The 22,982-nt window shown below is 43.2% G+C and overlaps 1 protein-coding gene across 2 annotated transcripts in view; it reads right to left on the reverse strand.

Moving 5' to 3' along the window:
* Positions 1-22,982, reverse strand: part of LOC139413735 (voltage-dependent L-type calcium channel subunit alpha-1D-like) — an 84,987-nt gene that overhangs the window by 56,217 nt on the left and 5,788 nt on the right. The window contains exons 3-7 of one of the 2 annotated variants that reach the window (XM_071161449.1): positions 14,195-14,347; positions 13,736-13,932; positions 13,208-13,311; positions 9,200-9,372; positions 2,922-2,999 (exon numbers count right to left, since the gene is read on the reverse strand). In XM_071161449.1, coding sequence (XP_071017550.1) covers positions 2,922-2,999; positions 9,200-9,372; positions 13,208-13,311; positions 13,736-13,932; positions 14,195-14,347 — 705 coding nt within the window. The remainder of the gene's footprint in view (positions 1-2,921; positions 3,000-9,199; positions 9,373-13,207; positions 13,312-13,735; positions 13,933-14,194; positions 14,348-22,982) is intronic. The other variant, XM_071161450.1, reaches the window with a different exon arrangement.

The following is a 22,982-nucleotide window of genomic DNA, read 5'->3' on the forward strand; positions in this document are numbered from 1 at the left end:
ACACACCTCAACCGTACAGTACACATTCAGACCCAGAGAAAATAAACCTCATTCATCAAAGAAAGAAAGAACGGTCAGCATCACTGCAGGAATTTCTAAGAAATCCCTTTTCTCAACAACAAAAAAACACAACACAAATTCGGTTCCAAAGGACGACACCTCCCAAAACCAAATCCATGTGCAACAGAATAGACAGAAGAAAGTCTGTAAAGTGGGCAGATAGAAAAACAAGAAAGAAAGAAACCACTATAGGGTTTGTGTTTATTTTATATCCCCTGGAAAGTATGACAATGTGATAGGATATCTCTTCATCATAATAACTACTGGCTTCTAGTACCTTATTAACTTACTATGAATTAAAAAACTAACTGCCACCATAAGCGTTACTAGTACGGTCATTGTAATCATCACTATGACTTAACATAATGAGTTAGAGATGTAGGAACAGAGGGGAGTTAGAGGACGGGACAGCTGCTATGTCTGAGGGCTCTCTGATGCAGTGGAGGAGTACAGGATGAAGAAAGAGGATGCTCCTTTAAACAACCATATTAGACAAAAAAATAAGGTATTACTTTAAAATATTAGACACAAAACACTAGATACAAAAATATTAGACTTAAAACACTAACACCTTTCGGCACTGACTTTTTCCACATTGTTTTACTTTACAGCCGTATTCTAAAATTGACAATTTTTTTTCTTTCTCCTCATCAATCAACACATAATACCCCATAATAACAAACCAAAAACAGTTTTTTTGATTTTTGCTAATTTATAAAAAAAATAAGTATTCAGACCCTTGACTCAGTACTTTGTTGAAGCACCTATGGCAGCGATTACAGCATCAAGTATTTGTGGGTATGACACTATAAGCTTGTATTTGGGGAGTTTCTTCCACTCTTCTCTGCAGATCCTCTCATGGTCCCTCAGGTTGGATGGGGAGTGTTGCTACACAGCTATTTTCAGGACTTTCCTGAGCTGTTAGATCGGGTTCAAGTCTGGGCTCTGGCTGGGCCACTCAAGGATATTCAGAGACTTGTCCCGAAGCCACTCCTACGTTGTCTTGGCTGTGTGCGCTTATGGTCTATGTCATGTTGGATGGTGAACCTTCGCAGGTTTTCATCAAGGATCTCTCTGTACTTTGCTCTGTTCATCTTTGCCTCGATCCTGACGAGTCTCCCAGTCCCTGTCGCTGAAAAATGGCCACTCTACCATAAATGCCTGATTGGTGGAGTGCTGCAGAGATGGTTGTCCTTCTTAAAGGTTCTCCCATCTCCATAGAAGAGAGTGGCTATCAGGTTCTTGGTCACCTCCCTGACCAAGGCCCTTCTCCCCTGATTGCTCAGTTTGGCCGGGCAGCCAGCTCTAGGAAGAGTCTTGGTGGTTCCAAGCTTCTTCCATTTAAGAATGATGGAGGCACTGTGTTCTTGGGGAACTTCAATGCTGCAGAATTGTTTTGGTTCCCTTCCCCAGATATGTGCCTCGACACAATCCTGTCTCAGAGCTCTCGACAATTCCTTCAACCTCAATGCTTGTTTGTTTTTTATATATATTTTTTAAAATAACCTTTATTTAACTAGGCAAGTCAGTTAAGAACACATTCTTATTTACAATGATGGCCTACCAGGGAACAGTGGGTTAACTGCCTTGTTCAGGGGCATAATGACAGGTTTTTACCTTGTCAGCTCTGGGATTCGATCCAGCAACCTTTCGGTTACTGGCCCCTTTCGGTTACTGGCCTCTAGTTTTTGCTCTGACATGCACTGTCAACTGTGGGACCTTATATAGACATATCTGTCCCTGTCCAATCAATTGAATTTACCACAGGTGGATTCCAATCAAGTTGTAGAAACATCTCACGGATGCACTTGAGCTCAATTTCGAGTCTCATAAAGGGTCTTAATACTTATGTAAATAAGGTATTTCTGTTTATATTTTTAATACATACATTTTCAAAATCCTGTTTTCACTTTATCATGATGGGGTATTGTGTGTAGATTTCTCAGGAATTTTGTTTATTTAATCCATTTTAGAATAAGGCTGTAACGTCACAAAATGTGGAAAAAGTCAAGCGGTCTGAATAGTTTCCGAAGGTACTGTACTACTGTAAAATATTAGACTCTTAAAATATTCTCTAAATACTTTGGGAGAAATTCTGTAATATGAGAAGACTGCTGCTATGACTGTGTGAAAAGAAACAAAGCTACAACTTTTATGTGAGACCACAGCCTGTTTGTGCGAGGTTACGAGGTTTGTGTGAAAGCGTTCTCTTTGACTCTTGAGTCCTTCGACAGCTCTCTCTCTCTTTCTCAATACTGCTGACTGCTGGATGTAGTGATCTTGGTTTAGCCCCGTTTTTCTATTCACACTGAGCCCCTAGCCTAGCTGATTTAACCGGGCTGCGCATGGAGAGAGAGAGAGAGGGAGAGAAGTTGAGTGCCTGGTATCAACCAGAGCAGTATGTATCCCTATTATGCTGCCTGGTGCTCCTCATGTGACTCCACTCACAGGGGATGAGAGAGTCTGGGCTCATTGAGTCAGAAACAGCAGGAGTTGGCCTGCAGGGAGAGGCTTTATCAAACACAGAAAGAACACAAAAGGAAAAGCAAGACCAAAAGGATAGTGATGCTCAAACAGAATGGTCAATCACAATAGCAAAGCACAAGTAGGGTGATTAGGCTGCACACATTATGCTACAGACATTATGCTGCCAACATTAGGCTGCAGACATTAGGCTGCCGACATTAGGCTGCCGACATTAGGCTGCCGACATTAGGCTGCAGACACACAGAGGTGTACACACAGACATACCCAAACAGCTCACGCAAGCACGCGCAATCACCCACCCACACACAAGCTTGCTCACGCACACACACACACGCAGACTTTTTCAATGTGGAAGGGAAAACCAGGGGATTTACCATGAGTGTCGGAGGACTGGCTGAACCACCCAAACCTGCTTCCTTTCTTCTTCTCTGTGAGGTCAGCCAGAGTCACCCCTTCATGTTTAATGCATGCAAGCCCATGCATTCAGACAGCAGACGGCACAGCAGAGAAACATGGGGAGGAGAATGGGCCTCTATCAAGATAGGTTAGAGCAGCACAGTAACAATGCACCACAACAACAACCGTAACAGCAACAATAATAGTAGGGTCGTTCCACCAATTCGGTGCCTTTCGAGAAGTGTAACTTGGTCAAAAAAAACATTTGATTTCACCTACTTTTAACATACTGTCATAAAGAGCACATGTTCAACTTCATAAAAACACATCTCAATGAGATAGTAAGTGGCTATTAAGGGCCAAATAAAGTAACAGGTTTAAATCTGTTCAGCCATAACTCCTGTTGTACTCCCGTTGTGACTGGGGGAATGGAAGCTTGTTGTGTGCAACTGGAGGGTCAATAGAATGCAAGGAAATACATTGTTAAAACATTTCTAGCCTGTCTATGGGTGACTAGGGTTGACTTTTTATGTTTGACCTGCTTATTTTCACACCACAAAACACCTGAAAATGGCCAAAAAGAGCAGAACCAGCTCACTTGCTTTCCAGTATGATTTTACTATTAGATGTTCAATGAATTTAGGATGAAATTATTATTTTTTTACTAATAGTTTCACCCTATTAAAAACGAGATTTCAGTTCACGTAACAGGGTTGACCTTAAAATGAGGGACATATGTAAATTAAACACAAATTACATGACATAAATAATCATCTTCAGAAATGACATTGTCAAAGCAACAAAATAACAAGAGCTTTACGATGATAGTGTAACTTTTGGGATTAAGTGGGTTAAAATCTTTCTAGAAGTGGCACAGGGTTGATGAAGGGACATATCAAAATCTTTAATTCTACAAGCATTTAGCAAGCCATTATTCAAATATAAAATCTGATTGATTAAATTCTCAATGTGGTCTATATTAAAGGGCACATCATTTAATATAACAGGTTTTTAAAACTCATTATTTGTGCACAATTTCTACTTAAAGGCACTCTTTTCGTGGAACGACCCAGTACAGCTGGCAACAGCGACACTGACTGACAACACCAACACCACTGACACCAGTAGCATGGACTGTGGTAGACACTGAAGAGGAGCAGAAGAGGAAGATGGACAACTGTTAGTCACATGACAGGAAGCTAGCACCTGCAGGCCGGAGGGGGGGGGGGGGGGGGGCTCATACAGAACAGTACAGCTCTAGAGCCTATACCTACATGCTGCAATGCAAATTAACAGCATTCACATGCACACTGAGTGTACAAAACATTAAGAACACCTTCCTAAAAGCGTTCCAAAGGGATGCTGGCCCATGTTGACTCCAATGCTTCCCACAGTTGTGTCAAGTTGGCAGGATGTCCTTTAGGTGGTGGACTATTCTTGATACACACACAAACTGTTGAGCATGAAAAACCCAGCAGCATTGCAGCTCTTGACACAAACCGGTGCGCCTGGCACCTACTACCATACCCCATTCAAAGGCACTTAAATATTTTGTCTTGCCCAGTCACCATCTGAATGACACACACACAATCCATGTCTCAATTGTCCCAAGACTTAAGAATCCTTCTTTACCCTGTCTCCTCCCCTTCATCTACACTGATTTAAGTGGATTTAACAAGTGACATCAATAAGGGATCATAGCTTTGACCTGGATTTTACCTGGAATTATAATTTTTTAAATACTTTTTAGTTTGAAAAAAAGGCATTTCACTGTACTTGTGCATGTGTTATTAAAACTTATTCACCTGGTCAGTCAATTGCATGGAAATAGCAGGTGTTCTTAATGTTTTGTACACTCAGTGTATATGTTACTATACAGTCTCTCATGTCATGCCCGGGTACGGTGATAGACACAGAAAAGCCAGGGTGATGCATTTCACAAGTTGGCATCGCCGAGGGATCCATGTTATTATAACCACTGACCTTTAACCCCAACCTTCAGCCTAGTGTCAAGCATTCTGAGCACTAGAAAGATCTCTTCTGAGACCCCTACATACTGAAGATGCTACTCCTACGATACATATCTCCTATCATGTTACTATCCAGTTGCTAGTTATGTTAACGGTGTATAAATGGAGGCAGTGGTGATAATCCTGTGGTAATCCTTTACTTGCTTTAGTATTCTATACTTGACTATATTTTACTATACTTTACTATAATTTAATATACATTACCTTACTTGGTTTGAAGGTTCAATTACTAAATCCCCATTCCTCCAGGATTTCACAGAGATTTTTTGTGATATTTGCGGGTAAAAATACTTGATTTTGCTGCAGCAATTTTGACATTTTGTTTGGGAAAATGTAATGATTTTGCCCAATTTGTAACGAAAATGCAATGACGAGGCAAAAACTTTGATGACGCATGGCTTGATTGAACCATATTCTGCGGTAAATGTGTGGTGATTGGTTGAACTTGCGAGCCCTCTTTTTGTTCTGGGGAGATGGGTCAGTTATATGCGATAATATTGCAATGATTTTATTGTTTATGCGGCAATACTGCAGTGATTGGTCAAATTTGTAAGCCCTCGCATAATATGCAGGGAACTGATGATTCTGCAAAAACAATTGTGATAACAGCATAGCAGAATCCTGGAGGGACTGAAATACAGTTATTGACAATAGAACAATAAATGTCTAAGTAAAACAGTATATTTGGAAGGATGGCAGAGATGCTTGACTAAATCTACATTATCTGGTTGACAGGTAGGGAGGGTACAGTACTAAAGCTGTATGGAAGGGCAGTAACAGTATCTGGTTGACAGGTAGGGAGGGTGCAGTACTAAAGCTGTATGGAGGGGCAGTAACAGTATCTGGTTGACAGGTAGGGAGGGTACTGTACTAAAGCTGTATGGAAGGGCAGTAATAGTATCTGGTTGACAGGTAGGGAGGGTACAGTACTAAAGCTGTATGGAAGGGCAGTAACAGTATATGGTTGACAGGTAGGGAGGGTACAGTACTAAAGCTGTATGGAAGGGCAGTAACAGTATATGGTTGACAGGTAGGGAGGGTACAGTACTAAAGCTGTATGGAAGGGCAGTAACAGTATCTGGTTGACAGGTAGGGAGGGTACAGTACTAAAGCTGTATGGAAGGGCAGTAACAGTATATGGTTGACAGGTAGGGAGGGTACAGTACTAAAGCTGTATGGAAGGGCAGTAACAGTATATGGTTGACAGGTAGGGAGGGTACAGTACTAAAGCTGTATGGAAGGGCAGTAACAGTATATGGTTGACAGGTAGGGAGGGTACAGTACTAAAGCTGTATGGAGGGGCAGTAACAGTATATGGTTGACAGGTAGGGAGGGTACAGTACTAAAGCTGTATGGAGGGGCAGTAACAGTTTGCTGTTCTGTTCTGCATCATGTGCTGCTTACATAAAGAGGATTTGGATTACAGTCTTTCTTCTGCTCAAGTAATATGATTTATCCCTTTTCCCCTTCTCAGACTAACTCAACTGGAGCTCCACTAACAAGACTATGGTGTGAACTGAGGAAGGCTGTATAGTGCACCTCACAAACCTGAAATAGATACTCTTTAGAGTCATAACAATAGTTGACAACAATATTGGAAACATTGCTGATTACAAGATATAGTGGTTAATATAGTTGTACATGTAGGAGTGTGTGTGTCTATGTGTGTGTGTGTGTGTGTGTCTAGACAGAGAGTGAGAGAGTGTAAATCACCTGACTCGCAGTGCAGCCGTGACACAGATTATGTGTGTAATCTTTTTTTTTTTAAAAACAACCTTGATCTTTTGGCTTCGTCTCCCAACACTGACCTACATTACAGGGGACTCTGGCTCACCAAATCTATATTATCTGCTTAGCCGTGTGTGTGTGGTGTGTGTAGTACTTTAGTGTGTGTGTGTGTGTGTTTTGTGTGTGTGTGTTTGTGTGCGAGTGTGTAGTATTTTAGTGTGTATGTGGATTTAACACAGTAACCCTGAACACAGAATTCCAGTATGTGGCCAATGAGAGCTGCGAGACTGCAAAAGAGCAGGTCACACTGGAAACCTTCAGTAGCTATATTTCCCTAAACAACATGCCACCCATACTGTAGTTTTTCTGTGGTGCACAGGTACACTCACTGGCTGCTCTTGCGCTGTGTGTGTGTTTTAGGATAGTGTGTATGTTTTGGGGGAGTGTGTGTTTTAGGATAGTGTGTATGTTTTGGGGTAGTGTGTGTTTTAGGATAGTGTGTATGTTTTGGGGTAGTGTGTGTTTTAGGATAGTGTGTATGTTTTGGGGTAGTGTTTGTTTTAGGATAGTGTGTATGTTTTGGGGTAGTGTGTGTTTTAGGATAGTTTGTATGTTTTGGGGTAGTGTTTGTTTTAGGATAGTGTGTATGTTTTGGGGGAGTGTGTGTTTTAGGATAGTGTGTATGTTTTGGGGAGTGTGTGTTTTAGGATAGTGTGTATGTTTTGGGGAGTGTGTGTTTTAGGATAGTGTGTATGTTTTGGGGAGTGTGTGTTTTAGGATAGTGTGTATGTTTTGGGGTAGTGTGTATTTTAGGATAGTGTGTATGTTTTGGGGTAGTGTGTATTTTAGGATAGTGTGTATGTTTTGGGGAGTGTGTGTTTTAGGATAGTGTGTGTTTTAGGATAGTTTGTATGTTTTGGGGTAGTGTTTGTTTTAGGATAGTGTGTATGTTTTGGGGTAGTGTGTGTTTTAGGATAGTGTGTATGTTTTGGGGTAGTGTGTGTTTTAGGATAGTTTGTATGTTTTGGGGTAGTGTTTGTTTTAGGATAGTGTGTATGTTTTGGGGGAGTGTGTGTTTTAGGATAGTGTGTATGTTTTGGGGAGTGTGTGTTTTAGGATAGTGTGTATGTTTTGGGGTAGTGTGTGTTTTAGGATAGTGTGTATGTTTTGGGGAGTGTGTGTTTTAGGATAGTGTGTATGTTTTGGGGTAGTGTGTATTTTAGGATAGTGTGTATGTTTTGGGGTAGGATAGTGTGTATGTTTTGGGGAGTGTGTGTTTTAGGATAGTGTGTATGTTTTGGGGTAGTGTGCATTTTAGGATAGTGTGTATGTTTTGGGGTAGTGTGTGTTTTGGCGTAGTGTGTATGTTTTGGGGTAGTGTGTGTTTTAGGATAGTGTGTATGTTTTGGGGTAGTGTTTAGTGTGTATGTTTTGGGGTAGTGTGTGTTTTAGGATAGTATGTTTTGTAGTGTGCATTTGTGTATGGGGGTAGTGTGTGCTTTAGGATAGTGTATGTTTTGGGATAGTGTGCATTTTAGGATAGTGTGTTGTTTTGGGGTAGGATAGTGTGTATGTTTTGGGGTAGTGTGTGTTTTGTTTTAGGATAGTGTGTATGTTTTGGGGTAGTGTGTGTTTTAGGATAGTTTGTATGTTTTGGGGTAGTGTGTGTTTTAGGATAGTGTGTATGTTTTGGGGAGTGTGTGTTTTAGGATAGTGTGTATGTTTTGGGGTAGTGTGTGTTTTAGGATAGTGTGTATGTTTTGGGGAGTGTGTGTTTTAGGATAGTGTGTATGTTTTGGGGTAGTGTGTATTTTAGGATAGTGTGTATGTTTTGGGGTAGTGTGTATTTTAGGATAGTGTGTATGTTTTGGGGAGTGTGTGTTTTAGGATAGTGTGTATGTTTTGGGGAGTGTGTGTTTTAGGATAGTGTGTATGTTTTGGGGTAGTGTGCATTTTAGGATAGTGTGTATGTTTTGGGGTAGTGTGTGTTTTGGCGTAGTGTGTATGTTTTGGGGTAGTGTGTGTTTTAGGATAGTGTGTATGTTTTGGGGTAGTGTGCATTTTAGGATAGTGTGTATGTTTTGGGGTAGTGTGTGTTTTAGGATAGTGTGTATGTTTTGGGGTAGTGTGCATTTTAGGATAGTGTGTATGTTTTGGGGTAGTGTGTGCTTTAGGATAGTGCGTATGTTTTGGGATAGTGTGCATTTTAGGATAGTGTGTATGTTTTGGGGTAGTGCGTATTTTAGGATGGCGTGTATGTTTTGGGGTAGCGTGTGTTTTAGGATAGGGTGTGTGTTTTAGGATAGTGTGTATGTTTTGGGATAGTGTGCATTTTAGGATAGTGTGTATGTTTTGGGGTAGTGTGTGTTTTGGGGTAGTGTGTGTTTTGGGGTAGTGCGTGATTTAGGGTGGTGTGTAGTGTACGGTTTGTGTGTGCACATGTTTGTGTGTGTGTGTGTTTTAGGGTAGTGTGTGTGTGTATGTTGTAGGGTGCTTACGGTTGCGTTTGCCCTCCTCGTTGCCCTCCTCGTCCTCGTTGTCAGGGTCGATGTCCTCAGCCTGAGTGATCCAGTCCAGGTAGCCCTTCAGGTCCTCCTCTAGCTGCTGCTTCTCTCTCAGCTTCTGGAAGTCTCCTCTGGCCTTGGCCTTCTCTCTCTCCTTGGAGAACTCTCTGTTGGCACAGACACACACAGAAGCAAGCACACATATGCAACCACACACAGGCACACAGACAGGCACACAGAATGCACCCACGTTAGTGAATGCATACACAACATACAAACACACAAATGCGCCACATGCAAAATCACACACAAAACACATGCTCAGACTCAGTAACGCCTCACCACACAATTTGTATACAAAATGTAATACAGTTCATACTGAATGGGCAATGAGTGCTCAATCCAATTGTGTCCTTCAGACAGTCAGACAGTCAATCTAATCCACAGTACAACTGTGTCCTTCAGACAGTCAATATGATACCAATGCATGGTTGTGTATCCAGTTCCTAACAGTATAACACATCAATACACTGGAGAACTGCTCCTTCTATTATATCACTGTCACAAATGGCACCCCATTCCCTATATAGTGCACTACTTTTGACCTCTGATTGCCTGTGTAGTCCTCCTAACCCTAGCCTAGCCACTGGATGGGGACGGACACCTTTCAATAACAACAGAACATCAATATGATGCAGAGATAGACCAATGGGGGGAGTGGTTACTGGTATGTAGACAGAATGTTATACTATTTTCACACAGGAATCAGAAACACACACAAAACAACATGCAAGCTGATGACCACTGGCCAATATTGTGGGTGGAATAGCTTCAGGGAAACGTTCAGTCATTCAAATGAGCGGTTAACACAGTGATGCCATCACTTTGGAATTAAGCATCAAACAATTGTGGTTGTCAAAATATTCCAAGAGGATTGTGTTCACAAAGGCCTACTAAATACACTACAATAGAACATCTCAATGCTATTCCTAGAACATTTTGGAAACCAAAAGGTGTACCCTGGAGTGTCTATAATATTCTATGAATGTGAAAATATAACATGTAGACATATTTTAAATGAATTTGTCAATTTGTAAAAACAAACATTCCTTTCGCTGTTTTGTTTTGCCCAGTGGGTCTTGTTGCTACGTAAATTGCTACTTGAATAATCAGTCCCACTTATAGCATATTACAGTATGACATATTAATTACTATAATCATCTACCATTACTGAATGTCAAACTTAACTGGAACCGTAATATCATTTTCTCTTAAATGACCTTCCCGCGAATACATCTGAAGAAAGAAAAAAAAAATCATAGAGAGAGGGAGAAGAACCTTCAGGGAACATTAGCAGAACCTTCAGGGAACATTAGCAGAACCTTTAGGGAACATTGCCAACCGCCAACAGACCCCTCTAAGAAAGAACACACATCCTCAGAGTGCTGCTGGCCATAGAGTAGTGCAGGGGTCTCTAGCCCTGTTCCTGGAGAGCTACCCTCCTCTAGGTTTTCGCTCCAACCTAGTTGTAACTAACCTGGTTCAGCTTATCAACCAGCTAATCATTAGAATCAGGTGTGCTAGATTAGAGCTTGAGTGAAAACCTACAGGACGGTAGCTCTCCAGGAACGGGGCTGGAGAGCCCTGGTGTAGTGAGAATTATAAACAGGTATTTTGTCTCGTAGATTCTGATTGCCTGAAATACGTGGTCTATCAGACATTATAAACTGGGTGGTTCGAGCCCTGAATGCTGATTGGCTGAAAGCTGTGGTATATCAGACCGTATACCATGGGTATGGCAAAACATTTATTTTTACTCTTCTAACTACATTGGTAACCAGATTATAACAGTAAGAAGGCACCTTAGGGGTTTGTAGTATACCGCCAATATACCACGGCTATGTCTGTGTTACGTTGTTCCTAAGAAAAGTCCTTAGCCATGGTATATTGGTCATATACCACACCCAGTGGTATTGCAAACTACTTGTTTACTGTTCTAATTACGCTGGTGACATGTATCATGTAACAGCAGTAAGATACCTTGGGGGTTTGTGGTATATGGCTAATGTACCACGGCTAAGGGCTGTATCCAGGCATTCTATGTTGCATCGTGCATATAACAGCCCTTAGCTGTGGTATATTGGTCATATACTACACGTTATTGCTTAATTATGAACTAACACTCCACCTCCACTAACACTTCCTCCCCAATGCAGGGGAATGGAAGCAGCAGTACACTGGGTTGATGCATTAGGAGAGAGAGAGAGAGAGAGAGAGAGAGAGAGAGAGAGAGAGAGAGAGAGAGAGAGAGAGAGAGAGAGAGAGAGAGATAGAGAGAGAGAGAGAGAGAGAGAGAGAGAGAGAGAGAGAGAGAGAGAGAGAGAGAGAGAGAGAGAGAGAGAGAGAGAGAGAGAGAGAGAGAGAGAGAGAGAGAGAGAGAGAGAGAGAGAGATAGAGAGAGAGAGAGAGAGAGAGAGAGAGAGAGAGAGAGAGAGAGAGAGAGAGAGAGAGAGAGAGAGAGAGAGAGAGAGAGAGAGAGAGAGAGAGAGAGAGAGAGAGAGAGAGAGAGAGAGAGAGAGAGAGAGGATAGAGAGAGAGAGAGAGAGAGAGAGAGAGAGAGAGAGGGAGAGAGAGAGAGAGAGAGAGAGAGAGAGAGAGAGAGGATAGAGAGAGAGAGAGAGAGAGAGAGAGAGAGAGAGAGAGAGAGAGAGAGAGAGAGAGAGAGAGAGAGAGAGAGAGAGAGAGAGAGAGAGAGAGAGAGAGAGAGAGAGAGGAGAGAGAGAGAGAGAGAGAGAGAGAGAGAGAGAGAGAGAGAGAGAGAGAGAGAGATAGAGAAAGAGAGAGAGAGAGAGAGAGAAAGAGAGAGAGAGAGAGAGAGAGAGAGAGAGAGAGAGAGAGAGAGAGAGAGAGAGAGAGAGAGAGAGAGAGAGAGAGAGAGAGAGAGAGAGAGAGAGAAAGTGAGGCTGAGGAGGGAGTGAAGGGCAAGGAATGAGATGAATTTATCTCTCAGGAAGTTGGGTGGTGGTGGTGATGACAGAGGTGGGGGAAAACGGCTCCCTTTGCTATAGGTTGTTGAGACGAGGAAACACAACGCAAAATGAGTGAGAGGTCGACAAAGGTTATACTGGTGGTGGCCAGGGCAGTAAACGACGTCAGTCAGAATTATATATCAAAATGGAGTACTGTATTACCAGTGACTGAGTATTTCCATCTCTGTTTCCCTGAGACTTTCTCACCATTCCCCAACACCACACACTGCAAGCCACACCATTGTCTGTCCTTACCTCACCGCGCACAGAAAACACAATGCGCACAGCGCACACACACAGCCCACACCCCACTGCAGAGCATTCGGCACCCAGCACACAGCCCCCACCACCTCTTACCCACCCAGAATACCCAGCACACAGCCCCCACCACCTCTGACCTACTCAAAACACCCAGCACACAGCCACTACCACCTCTGACCCACTCAGAACACCCAGCACACAGCCCCCTCCACCTCTGACCCAACCAGAACACCCAGCACACAGCCCCCACCACCTCTTAACCACTCAAAACACCCAGCACACAACCCCCACCACCTCTTACCCACTCAGAACACCCAGCACCCAGCACACAGCCCCCACCACCTCTGACCCACTCAGAACACCCAGCACACAGCCCCCACCACCTCTGACCCACTCAGAACACCCAGCACACAGCCCCCTACACCTCTGACCCACTCAGAACACCCAGGACACAGCCCCCACCACCTCTGACCCACTCAGAACACCCAGGACACAGCCCCCTCCACCTCTTACCCACTCAGAACACCCAGCACAAGGTTAAGCACGAAAAAGGAGCCCAGAATGATCAGACTAACAAAGTAGATGGCGGGCGTTCCAAAGCCGATGGCGTCGTTCACCTGTTGGAGCCCAGAGCAGCAGGTTAACAGACAGACCAATAGATACAGACAGACAGATGGACAGGTAGGCAGACAGACAGACAGAGGTGTCTTACCCGCTCAACACTCCCAGAACCAGGTTTAGAACAAAGAAGGAGCCGAAGATGACAAGAGAAACAAAGTAGACCCATGGTAGCTCTAGACCCATAGCATCATTCATCTGGAGGAGCACCCGCCACCAAAGAGAGATGGGGAAAGAAGAAGAAGAAAGAGGGGAGGAAGAGAAAGAGAATAAAATGGATAGTCCGAGGTAGAGAAAGGTGAGAATACCTGTTTGCTAAGAATGCAAGATGAAAGGAAAAACCTCAAGGCATTTATATATAGTTTTACAGTTCAGAGTGATACAAAAGGTGAGGGAAGGTTCTGGGACTCAGATATATAGAGAAATGCTTGACTGAATCTTTAACATTTAAATGTCAGTCACATCTAGGCCTAATGACTAATCTACTGACACACCAGCTTAGTCAAATTCTCAGAGGGAATGAGCGGGTCAAAGTTCATACAGAGACCGCAGAGACCGCACAGGGAGGGTACAGACTGAAATATGATATGAATGATAGGATCTCTATGACGGAGGGCCTCACCCAGTAGAGCACGTCTGTCCAGCCCTCCATGGTGATACACTGGAACACAGTCAGCATGGCGAACAGGAAGTTATCAAAGTTGGTGATGCCGTTGTTGGGGCCGTGCCAGCCCTCCCTGCACTCGGTGCCATTGATGGGACATTGGCGCCCGTGCCCTGAGATCGCACATGGAGCCGGATCATCCTCCGCTATCATGCCTACAGAGAGGGGGCGGGGAGAGAGAGAGAGAAACCGAGAGGGAGACTGAAATAAAAATGCAATAGTCATGTACACACACACAGATGGTAAGATGCACACACACAGACGCACGCACGCACGCACGCACGCACGCACACACACACACACACACACACACACACACACACACACACACACACACACACACACACACACACACACACACACACACACACACACACACACACACACACACACACACACACACACACACGCTCTTACCTGTGCTGGGGAAGAAGCAGGTAGCGTGCATTTTGCCAATGAAGAGCTCAAGGCCGATGATGGCGTAGATGATAATGACAAACAGGACCAGCAGGGCGATGTGGAGGAGAGGGACCATGGCTTTAATAATGGAGTTCAACACAACCTGTAAACCTAGAAAGAGTCAAACATACAGGTTAGGTAGGGAAGACATAGCTAGATGTGTGTGTGTGTGTGTGTGTGTGTGTGTGTGTGTGTGTGTGTGTGTGTGTGTGTGTGTGTGTGTGTGTGTGTGTGTGTGTGTGTGTGTGTGTGTGTGTGTAACAGTAATATTGTATGTGGTTGAATTGGTATTGGTCAGTTGAGGCTGGTGGGGAGGAGAAATGGGGAGGAAGGTCTCATTGGATCACCAATCCACTCATGTTATGAGGGTTTGTATGAAGTACAGTGCCTTGCGAAAGTATTCAGCCCCCTTGAACTTTGCGACCTTTTGCCACATTTCAGGCTTCAAACATAAAGATATAAAACTGTATTTTTTTGTGAAGAATCAACAACAAGTGGGACAAAATCATGAAGTGGAACGACATTTATTGGATATTTCAAACTTTTTTAACAAATCAAAAACTGAAAAATTGGGCGTGCAAAATTATTCAGCCCCCTTAAGTTAATACTTTGTAGCGCCACCTTTTGCTGCGATTACAGCTGTAAGTCGCTTGGGGTAAGTCTCTATCAGTTTTGCACATCGAGAGACTGACATTTTTTCCCATTCCTACTTGCAAAACAGCTCGAGCTCAGTGAGGTTGGATGGAGAGCATTTGTGAACAGCAGTTTTCAGTTCTTTCCACAGATTCTCGATTGGATTCAGGTCTGGACTTTGACTTTGGCCATTCTAACACCTGGATATGTTTATTTTTGAACCATTCCATTGTAGATTTTGCTATATGTTTTGGATCATTGTCTTGTTGGAAGACAAATCTCCGTCCCAGTCTCAGGTCGTTTGCAGACTCCATCAGGTTTTCTTCCAGAATGGTCCTGTATTTGGCTCCATCCATCTTCCCAACAATTTTAACCATCTTCCCTGTCCCTGCTGAAGAAAAGCAGGCCCAAACCATGATGCTGCCACCACCATGTTTGACAGTGGGGATGGTGTGTTCAGCTGTGTTGCTTTTACGCCAAACATAACGTTTTGCATTGTTACCTTCTTCCACATGTTTGGTGTGTCTCCCAGGTGGCTTGTGGCAAACTTTAAACAACACTTTTTATGGATATCTTTAATTAAGAAATGGCTTTCTTCTTGCCACTCTTCCATAAAGGCCAGATTTGTGCAATATACGTCTGATTGTTGTCCTATGGACATGGTCTCCCACCTCAGCTGTAGATCTCTGCAGTTCATCCAGAGTTATCATGGGCCTCTTGGCTGCATCTCTGATCAGTCTTCTCCTTGTATGAGCTGAAAGTTTAGAGGGACGGCCAGGTCTTGGTAGATTTGCAGTGGTCTGATACTCCTTCCATTTCAATATTATCGCTTGCACAGTGCTCCTTGGGATGTTTAAAGCTTGGGAAATCTTTTTGTATCCAAATCCGGCTTTAAACTTCTTCACAACAGTATCTCGGACCTGCCTGGTGTGTTCCTTGTTCTTCATGATGCTCTCTGCGTTTTTAACGGACCTCTTAGACTATCACAGTGCAGGTGCATTTATACGGAGACTTGATTACACACAGGTGGATTGTATTTATCATCATTAGTCATTTAGGTCAACATTTGATCATTCAGAGATCCTCACTGACCTTCTGGAGAGAGTTTGCTGCACTGAAAGTAAAGGGGCTGAATAATTTTGCACGCCCAATTTTTCAGTTTTTGATTTGTTAAAAAAGTTTGAAATATCCAATAAATGTCGTTCCACTTCATGATTGTGTCCCACTTGTTGTTGATTCTTCACAAAAAAAATACAGTTTTATATCTTTATGTTTGAAGCCTGAAATGTGGCAAAAGGTCGCAAAGTTCAAGGGGGCCGAATACTTTCGCAAGGCACTGTATGTGTGTGGGTATGTGGTTTGTTTGTGAATGCACTTGTGTGCCTGTGCATATAATAAGGTTATTATAGTAAATGGTTATTATTTTTTTTTATTATTTTTTTATTTCACCTTTATTTAACCAGGTAGGCAAGTTGAGAACAAGTTCTCATTTACAATTGCGACCTGGCCAAGATAAAGCAAAGCAGTTCGACAGATACAACGACACAGAGTTACACATGGAGTAAAACAAACATACAGTCAGTAATACAGTATACTGTAAACAAGTCTATATACGGCAAAAAAAGGCCATGGTGGCAAAGTAAATACAATATAGCAAGTAAAACACTGGAATGGTAGATTTGCAATGGAAGAATGTGCAAAGTAGAAATAAAAATAATGGGGTGCAAAGGAGCAAAATAAATAAATAATTTAAATACAGTAGGGAAAGAGGTAGTTGTTTGGGCTAAATTATAGGTGGGCTATGTACAGGTGCAGTAATCTGTGAGCTGCTCTGACAGTTGGTGCTTAAAGCTAGTGAGGGAGATAAGTGTTTCCAGTTTCAGAGATTTTTGTAGTTCGTTCCAGTCATTGGCAGCAGAGAACTGGAAGGAGAGGCGGCCAAAGAAAGAATTGGTTTTGGGGGTGACTAGAGAGATATACCTGCTGGAGCGTGTGCTACAGGTGGGAGATGCTATGGTGACCAGCGAGCTGAGATAAGGGGGGGACTTTACCTAGCAGGGTCTTGTAGATGACATGGAGACAGTGGGTTTTTTCGACGAGTATGAAGCGAGGGCCAGCCAACGAGAGCGTAAAGGTCGCAATGGTGGGTAGTATATGGGGCTTTGGTGACAAAACGGATTGCACTGTGATAGACTGCATCCAATTTGTTGAGTAGGGTATTGGAGGCTATTTTGTAAATGACATCGCCAAAGTCGAGGATTGTTAGGATGGTCAGTTTTACAAGGGTATGTTTGGCAGCATGAGTGAAGGATGCTTTGTTGCGAAATAGGAAGCCAATTCTAGATTTAACTTTGGATTGGAGATGTTTGATATGGGTCTGGAAGGAGAGTTTACAGTCTAACCAGACACCTAAGTATTTGTAGTTGTCCACGTATTCTAAGTCAGAGCCGTCCAGAGTAGTGATGTTGGACAGGCGGGTAGGTGCAGGTAGAGATCGGTTGAAGAGCATGCATTTAGTTTTACTTGTATTTAAGAGCAATTGGAGGCCACGGAAGGAGAGTTGTATGGCATTGAAGCTTGCCTGGAGGGTTGTTAACACAGTGTCCAAAGAAGGGCCAGAAGTATACAGAATGGTGTCGTCTGCGTAGAGGTGGATCACAGACTCACCAGCAGCAAGAGCGACCTCATTGATGTATACAGAGAAGAGAGTCGGTCCAAGAATTGAACCCTGTGGCACCCCCATAGAGACTGCCAGAGGTCCGGACAGCAGACCCTCCGATTTGACACACTGAACTCTATCAGAGAAGTAGTTGGTGAACCAGGCGAGGCAATCATTTGAGAAACCAAGGCTGTCGAGTCTGCCGATGAGGATGTGGTGATTGACAGAGTCGAAAGCCTTGGCCAGATCAATGAATACGGCTGCACAGTAATGTTTCTTATCGATGGCGGTTAAGATATCGTTTAGGACCTTGAGCGTGGCTGAGGTGCACCCATGACCAGCTCTGAAACCAGATTGCATAGCAGAGAAGGTATGGTGAGATTCGAAATGGTCGGTAATCTGTTTGTTGACTTGGCTTTCGAAGACCTTAGAAAGGCATGGTAGGATAGATATAGGTCTGTAGCAGTTTGGGTCAAGAGTGTCCCCCCCTTTGAAGAGGGGGATGACCGCAGCTGCTTTCCAATCTTTGGGAATCTCAGACGAAAGAGAGGTTGAACAGGCTAGTAATAGGGGTGGCAACAATTTCGGCAGATCATTTTAGAAAGAAAGGGTCCAGATTGTCTAGCCCGGCTGATTTGTAGGGGTCCAGATTTTGCAGCTCTTTCAGAACATCAGCTGAACGGATTTGGGAGAAGGAGAAATGGGGAAGGCTTGAGCGAGTTGCTGTGGGGGGTGCAGTGCTGTTGACCGGGGTAGGAGTAGCCAGGTGGAAAGCATGGCCAGCCGTAGAAAAATGCTTATTGAAATTCTCAATTATGGTGGATTTATCAGTGATGACAGTGTTTCCTATCTTCAGTGCAGTGGGCAGCTGGGAGGAGGTGTTCTTATTCTCCATGGACTTCACAGTGTCCCAGAACTTTTTTGAGTTAGTGTTGCAGGAAGCAAATTTCTGCTTGAAAAAGCTAGCCTTGGCTTTTCTAACTGCCTGTGTATAATGGTTTCTAGCTTCCCTGAACAGCTGCATATCACGGCGGCTGTTCAATGCTAATGCAGAACGCAATAGGATGTTTTTGTGTTGGTTAAGGGCAGTCAGGTCTGGGGAGAACCAAGGGCTATATCTGTTCCTGGTTCTAAATTTCTTGAATGGGGCATGTTTATTCAAGATGGTTAGGAAGGCATTTAAAAAAAATATCCAGGCATCCTCTACTGACAGGATGAGATCAATATCCTTCCAGGATACCCCGGCAAGGTCGATTAGAAAGGCCTGCTCGCTGAAGTGTTTCAGGGAGCGTTTTACAGTGGTGAGTGGAGGTCGTTTGACCGCTGACCCATTACGGATGCAGGCAATGAGGCAGTGATCGCTGAGATCTTGGTTGAAGACAGCAGAGGTGTATTTAGAGGGCAAGTTGGTTAGGATGATATCTATGAGGGTGCCCGTGTTTAAGGCTTTTTAACCTACCTGGTAGGTTCATTGATAATTTGTGTGAGATTGAGGGCATCAAGTTTAGATTGTAGGATGGCTGGGGTGTTAAGCATGTTCCAGTTTAGGTCGCCTAGCAGCACGAGCTCTGAAGATAGATGGGGGGCAATCAGTTCACATATGGTGTCCAGAGTCAGCTGGGGGCAGAGGGTGGTCTATAGCAGGCGGCAACGGTGAGAGACTTGTTTTTAGAGAGGTGGATTTTTAAAAGTAGAAGTTCAAATTGTTTGGGTACAGACCTGGATAGTAGGACAGAACTCTGCAGGCTATCTTTGCAGTAGATCGCAACACTGATCGCAACACGCAACAAATGTTGTAGTTTGGAATTACATTTTCTGAATTTTTGGTGGTCTTCCTAAGCCAGGATTCAGACACAGCTAGAACATCCGGGTTGGCAGAGTGTGCTAAAGCAGTGAATAGAACAAACTTAGGGAGGAGGCTTCTAATGTTAACATGCATGAAACCAAGGCTATTACGGTTACAGAAGTCGTCAAAAGAGAGCGCCTGGGGAATAGGAGTGGAGCTAGGCACTGCAGGGCCTGGATTCACCTCTACATCGCCAGAGGAACATAGGAGGAGTAGAATAAGGGTGCGGCTAAAAGCAATAAGAATTGGTCGTCTAGAACGTCTGGAACAGAGAGTAAAAGGAGGTTTCTGGGGGCGATAAAATAGCATCAAGGTATAATGTACAGACAAAGGTATGGTAGGATGTGAATACAGTGGAGGTAAACCTAGGTATTGAGTGATGAAGAGAGAGATATTGTCTCTAGAAACATCATTGAAACCAGGAGATGTCATTGCATGTGTGGGTGGTGGAACTAATAGGTTGGATAAGGTATAGTGAGCAGGACTAGAGGCTCTACAGTGAAATAAGCCAATAAACACTAACCAGAACAGCAATGGACAAGGCATATTGACATTAAGGAGAGGCATGCTTAGTCGAGTGATCAAAAGGGTCCGGTGAGTGGAGAGGTTGGTTGGGGGTCACGGCGATTTAGACAGCTAGCCAGGCCATCGGTAGCAAGCTAGCATAGGATGGAGGTCTGTTATTAGCCACCTCTTGCGTTCGGTCAGTAGATTAGTGGGGTTCCGTGTGGTAGAGGGGATTAATCCAAATCACACAACAACAACAAAAATAAAAACAATAGATATAGTTATAGAGGCCCAAGAAGAAAACATAATAATAATAATAAAAATAAATAAATAAATTGTCCGATTGTCTATTCAGATAGCAGCCGATAAGACAGCTAACGGTTAGCAGGCCGCAGATGGGCGTTCAGGTAACGTCGCGACGGAGGAGCCAGCCGGATAACTCCTTCGGGTAGATAACGTCGGCAGTCCAGTTGTGAAGGCCCGGTGGGGCTCCGCGTAGGCAGTAAAACGGGTCCAGATAGGTGACTGCAGCCCAGGAGTGATTGATGGAACTCAGGAGTGATTGACGGAGCTGGCTAGCTCCGGAATAATTGATGTTTGCTCCGGAATCGACGAAAGCCGATAGTCACACGGATAGCAGCTAGCTAGCTGTGAGATCCAGGTATGAATGTCCTGAGTTAGCGGTTGAAATCCAGGGACATGGAGAGAAAAATTGGTCCGGTATGTTCCGTTCCGAGCCGCGCTGCACCGTACAAAACTGCCGATAGATTTTCGAGCTAAAGGATAGCTGATGACCACAAACCGTGGTTAGCTGAATACTAACGATTTGCCAGTAAAGAAGCTAACTAGCTTCTGAACTAGCTTCTGAACTAGCTTCTGGATTAGCTTCTGGCTAGCTCCTGGCTAGTTTTTGGCTAGCTTCTTGGAGTTTCTGGCTAGCTTTTTGGAGGATTACAGATTTGAGGTAAATAATACTTTTTTTTATAAATATAAATTGGTGAGGCGGGTTGCAGGAGAGTGTTTTGAAGATGAGTTGATGGAAAATTAAAAAATGTATGTGAAAAAAGTAAATATATATATATACAACAAGACGAGGACAAAAGACGTCTGAACTGCTATGCCATCTTATAGTAAAACTGAAACTAAAATAAAAACTAAAATGGAAAAATATTAAGAAAAACATTTGAAAAACTAAAACTATACTGAAACTATTATCTTAGACTGCAAAAATAACAAAAACAACAACAACACCAAAAAACATAGTAAATTATGTTTATTATTATTTTAATTTTCTTTTTTACTTTGGGCAAAAATGTAATGTTTTTTTTCTTCTGATGGGGCTTTGAAGCCTCTGAATCTGGTGGGTAAATGCTGCCAGTAGATGGCAATGATTCAAATAGGCCTAGCTTGTTCATTACTATCATTAGCTATCAGTAGCTAACAGGGAAGAAATCCGAGGGCGAGCGCGGAGTGTGAGCCTGAACCCTAGGTGTGAACAATGGCGGCAGCATACCCAACACCAGCAGTGGACTGTCGCAAAAGGCACAGCCCTGTATGGTTTCATGTGCGTTGTTAACATCTGCCTATGTTACTGCCCAGATCTTCTAGTCTGGATGACCAGACGACAGGTCCAGAACGGCGATCCCCAAACTGGACATCCCCTGGCCATTCCTGTGGTGCTTTGCAGCTTCCAGAAAACCTACCAAAGGTAAACCACCAGAGGGGGACCGCAACAATGACCCACAACCAGGACAACTCACAGTCATTTTTTTTGCCCTGTTTGGTGAGGGTCATAAAACCCGTTTTCTCTCTCTCCCCCCCACTGGTTTATGACCCCCCCCCCCCCCCATAAATACAGAACCTCTCTCTCTCCACTCTACAGAATGGACTTTTGGAAAGACCTTTGCTACCACAGAGAAAGACTCTACAGGATGGTAACATCAGAAAGTTGAACAATGAGACAATATTTCTGTAATGGAAGGGTCCGTTGGAATATTATGTCAGATCAGTCATTGTTTTGGTAGATTGTTACTGATGATAGGACCACATAATTGTATCTTTGAAAGTCTACACATTCTAGCTAACAGATTTATTTCAAAATCTTGCAAAACATATGTGATTAAACATGAAACTATTTGTGAGAAGATGAAATGTGATTTTAGCTTCTAAATGAGAGAATTGTTTCATAAGTAAACTTATGCTCAATCAGTAACCCCACCCTCGGGAGCACAGACATTGGTTAGAAGGATGAAACGTCCCTTCTCCTCCCCAGTACAAAAGCCCCCATAACGATCATTAACATTTAGTTCCAGAAATGTGAGGACTGCTGTCCTAACGTTTAGGTGGGCGAATTTCAACGTGGAGGTGACGATCATCAAGTTGGAATGGTGAATTTCGACTAGACCAGCCAGAATACAGCACGAGCTGATTATGGCAACTTAGTATGAACTTTGAACTATTATTCACTAAAGAAGAAGTGATACATCCTAGATGTTGAGTTATCAGCTGAAGCTGTAAACGTATGTGGCCTAAGAAAGGACAGACAATCTCCTAAGAACGACAGTGTACTTCAACGTATCTGCTCTACAACACTACGATCAGAAAGATTCTTCAAAGGACAATGGCAATCTCTGCTAGGCAAACCAGTCTTCCATCTTCGACCCATCTATCGAAGCGCAGCTCAGACTAAACATATATCTTGCATTTTCCTTTTCCGAAAGGGCGGTTATTAGAATGCATAAGATTCTGTATTTACGGTAGCATAGCTTCTCAAGGTCCGATGGAGACCCAATTCCTTTGTTCCTCAGTCTTCCCGCTCTTTCATTAAAACCCAACCCCCTTCCTTTGTGTAACCAACCGACTTTTCATGACATGATTAGTAATCGATGTATGATCTATCCTGTGTATATTTATATGTAATTCTGTGTGATTATTTAGGTATTTAGTAAATAAATAATTAAGCCAATATGTGTATTGCTGATTCAACTTGTTAGCCAGGGTTCGTGCAGATAACCAAGTACTTTACGACATTGAGAATGAGACTGAATAAGGTGACGATTAACAATTGACTGCTATTGATAAAAAAGATCTTCAGATCTTTA

Source organism: Oncorhynchus clarkii, chromosome 7 (assembly GCF_045791955.1).
Source record: "Oncorhynchus clarkii lewisi isolate Uvic-CL-2024 chromosome 7, UVic_Ocla_1.0, whole genome shotgun sequence".
Lineage (NCBI taxonomy): Eukaryota > Metazoa > Chordata > Actinopteri > Salmoniformes > Salmonidae > Oncorhynchus > Oncorhynchus clarkii.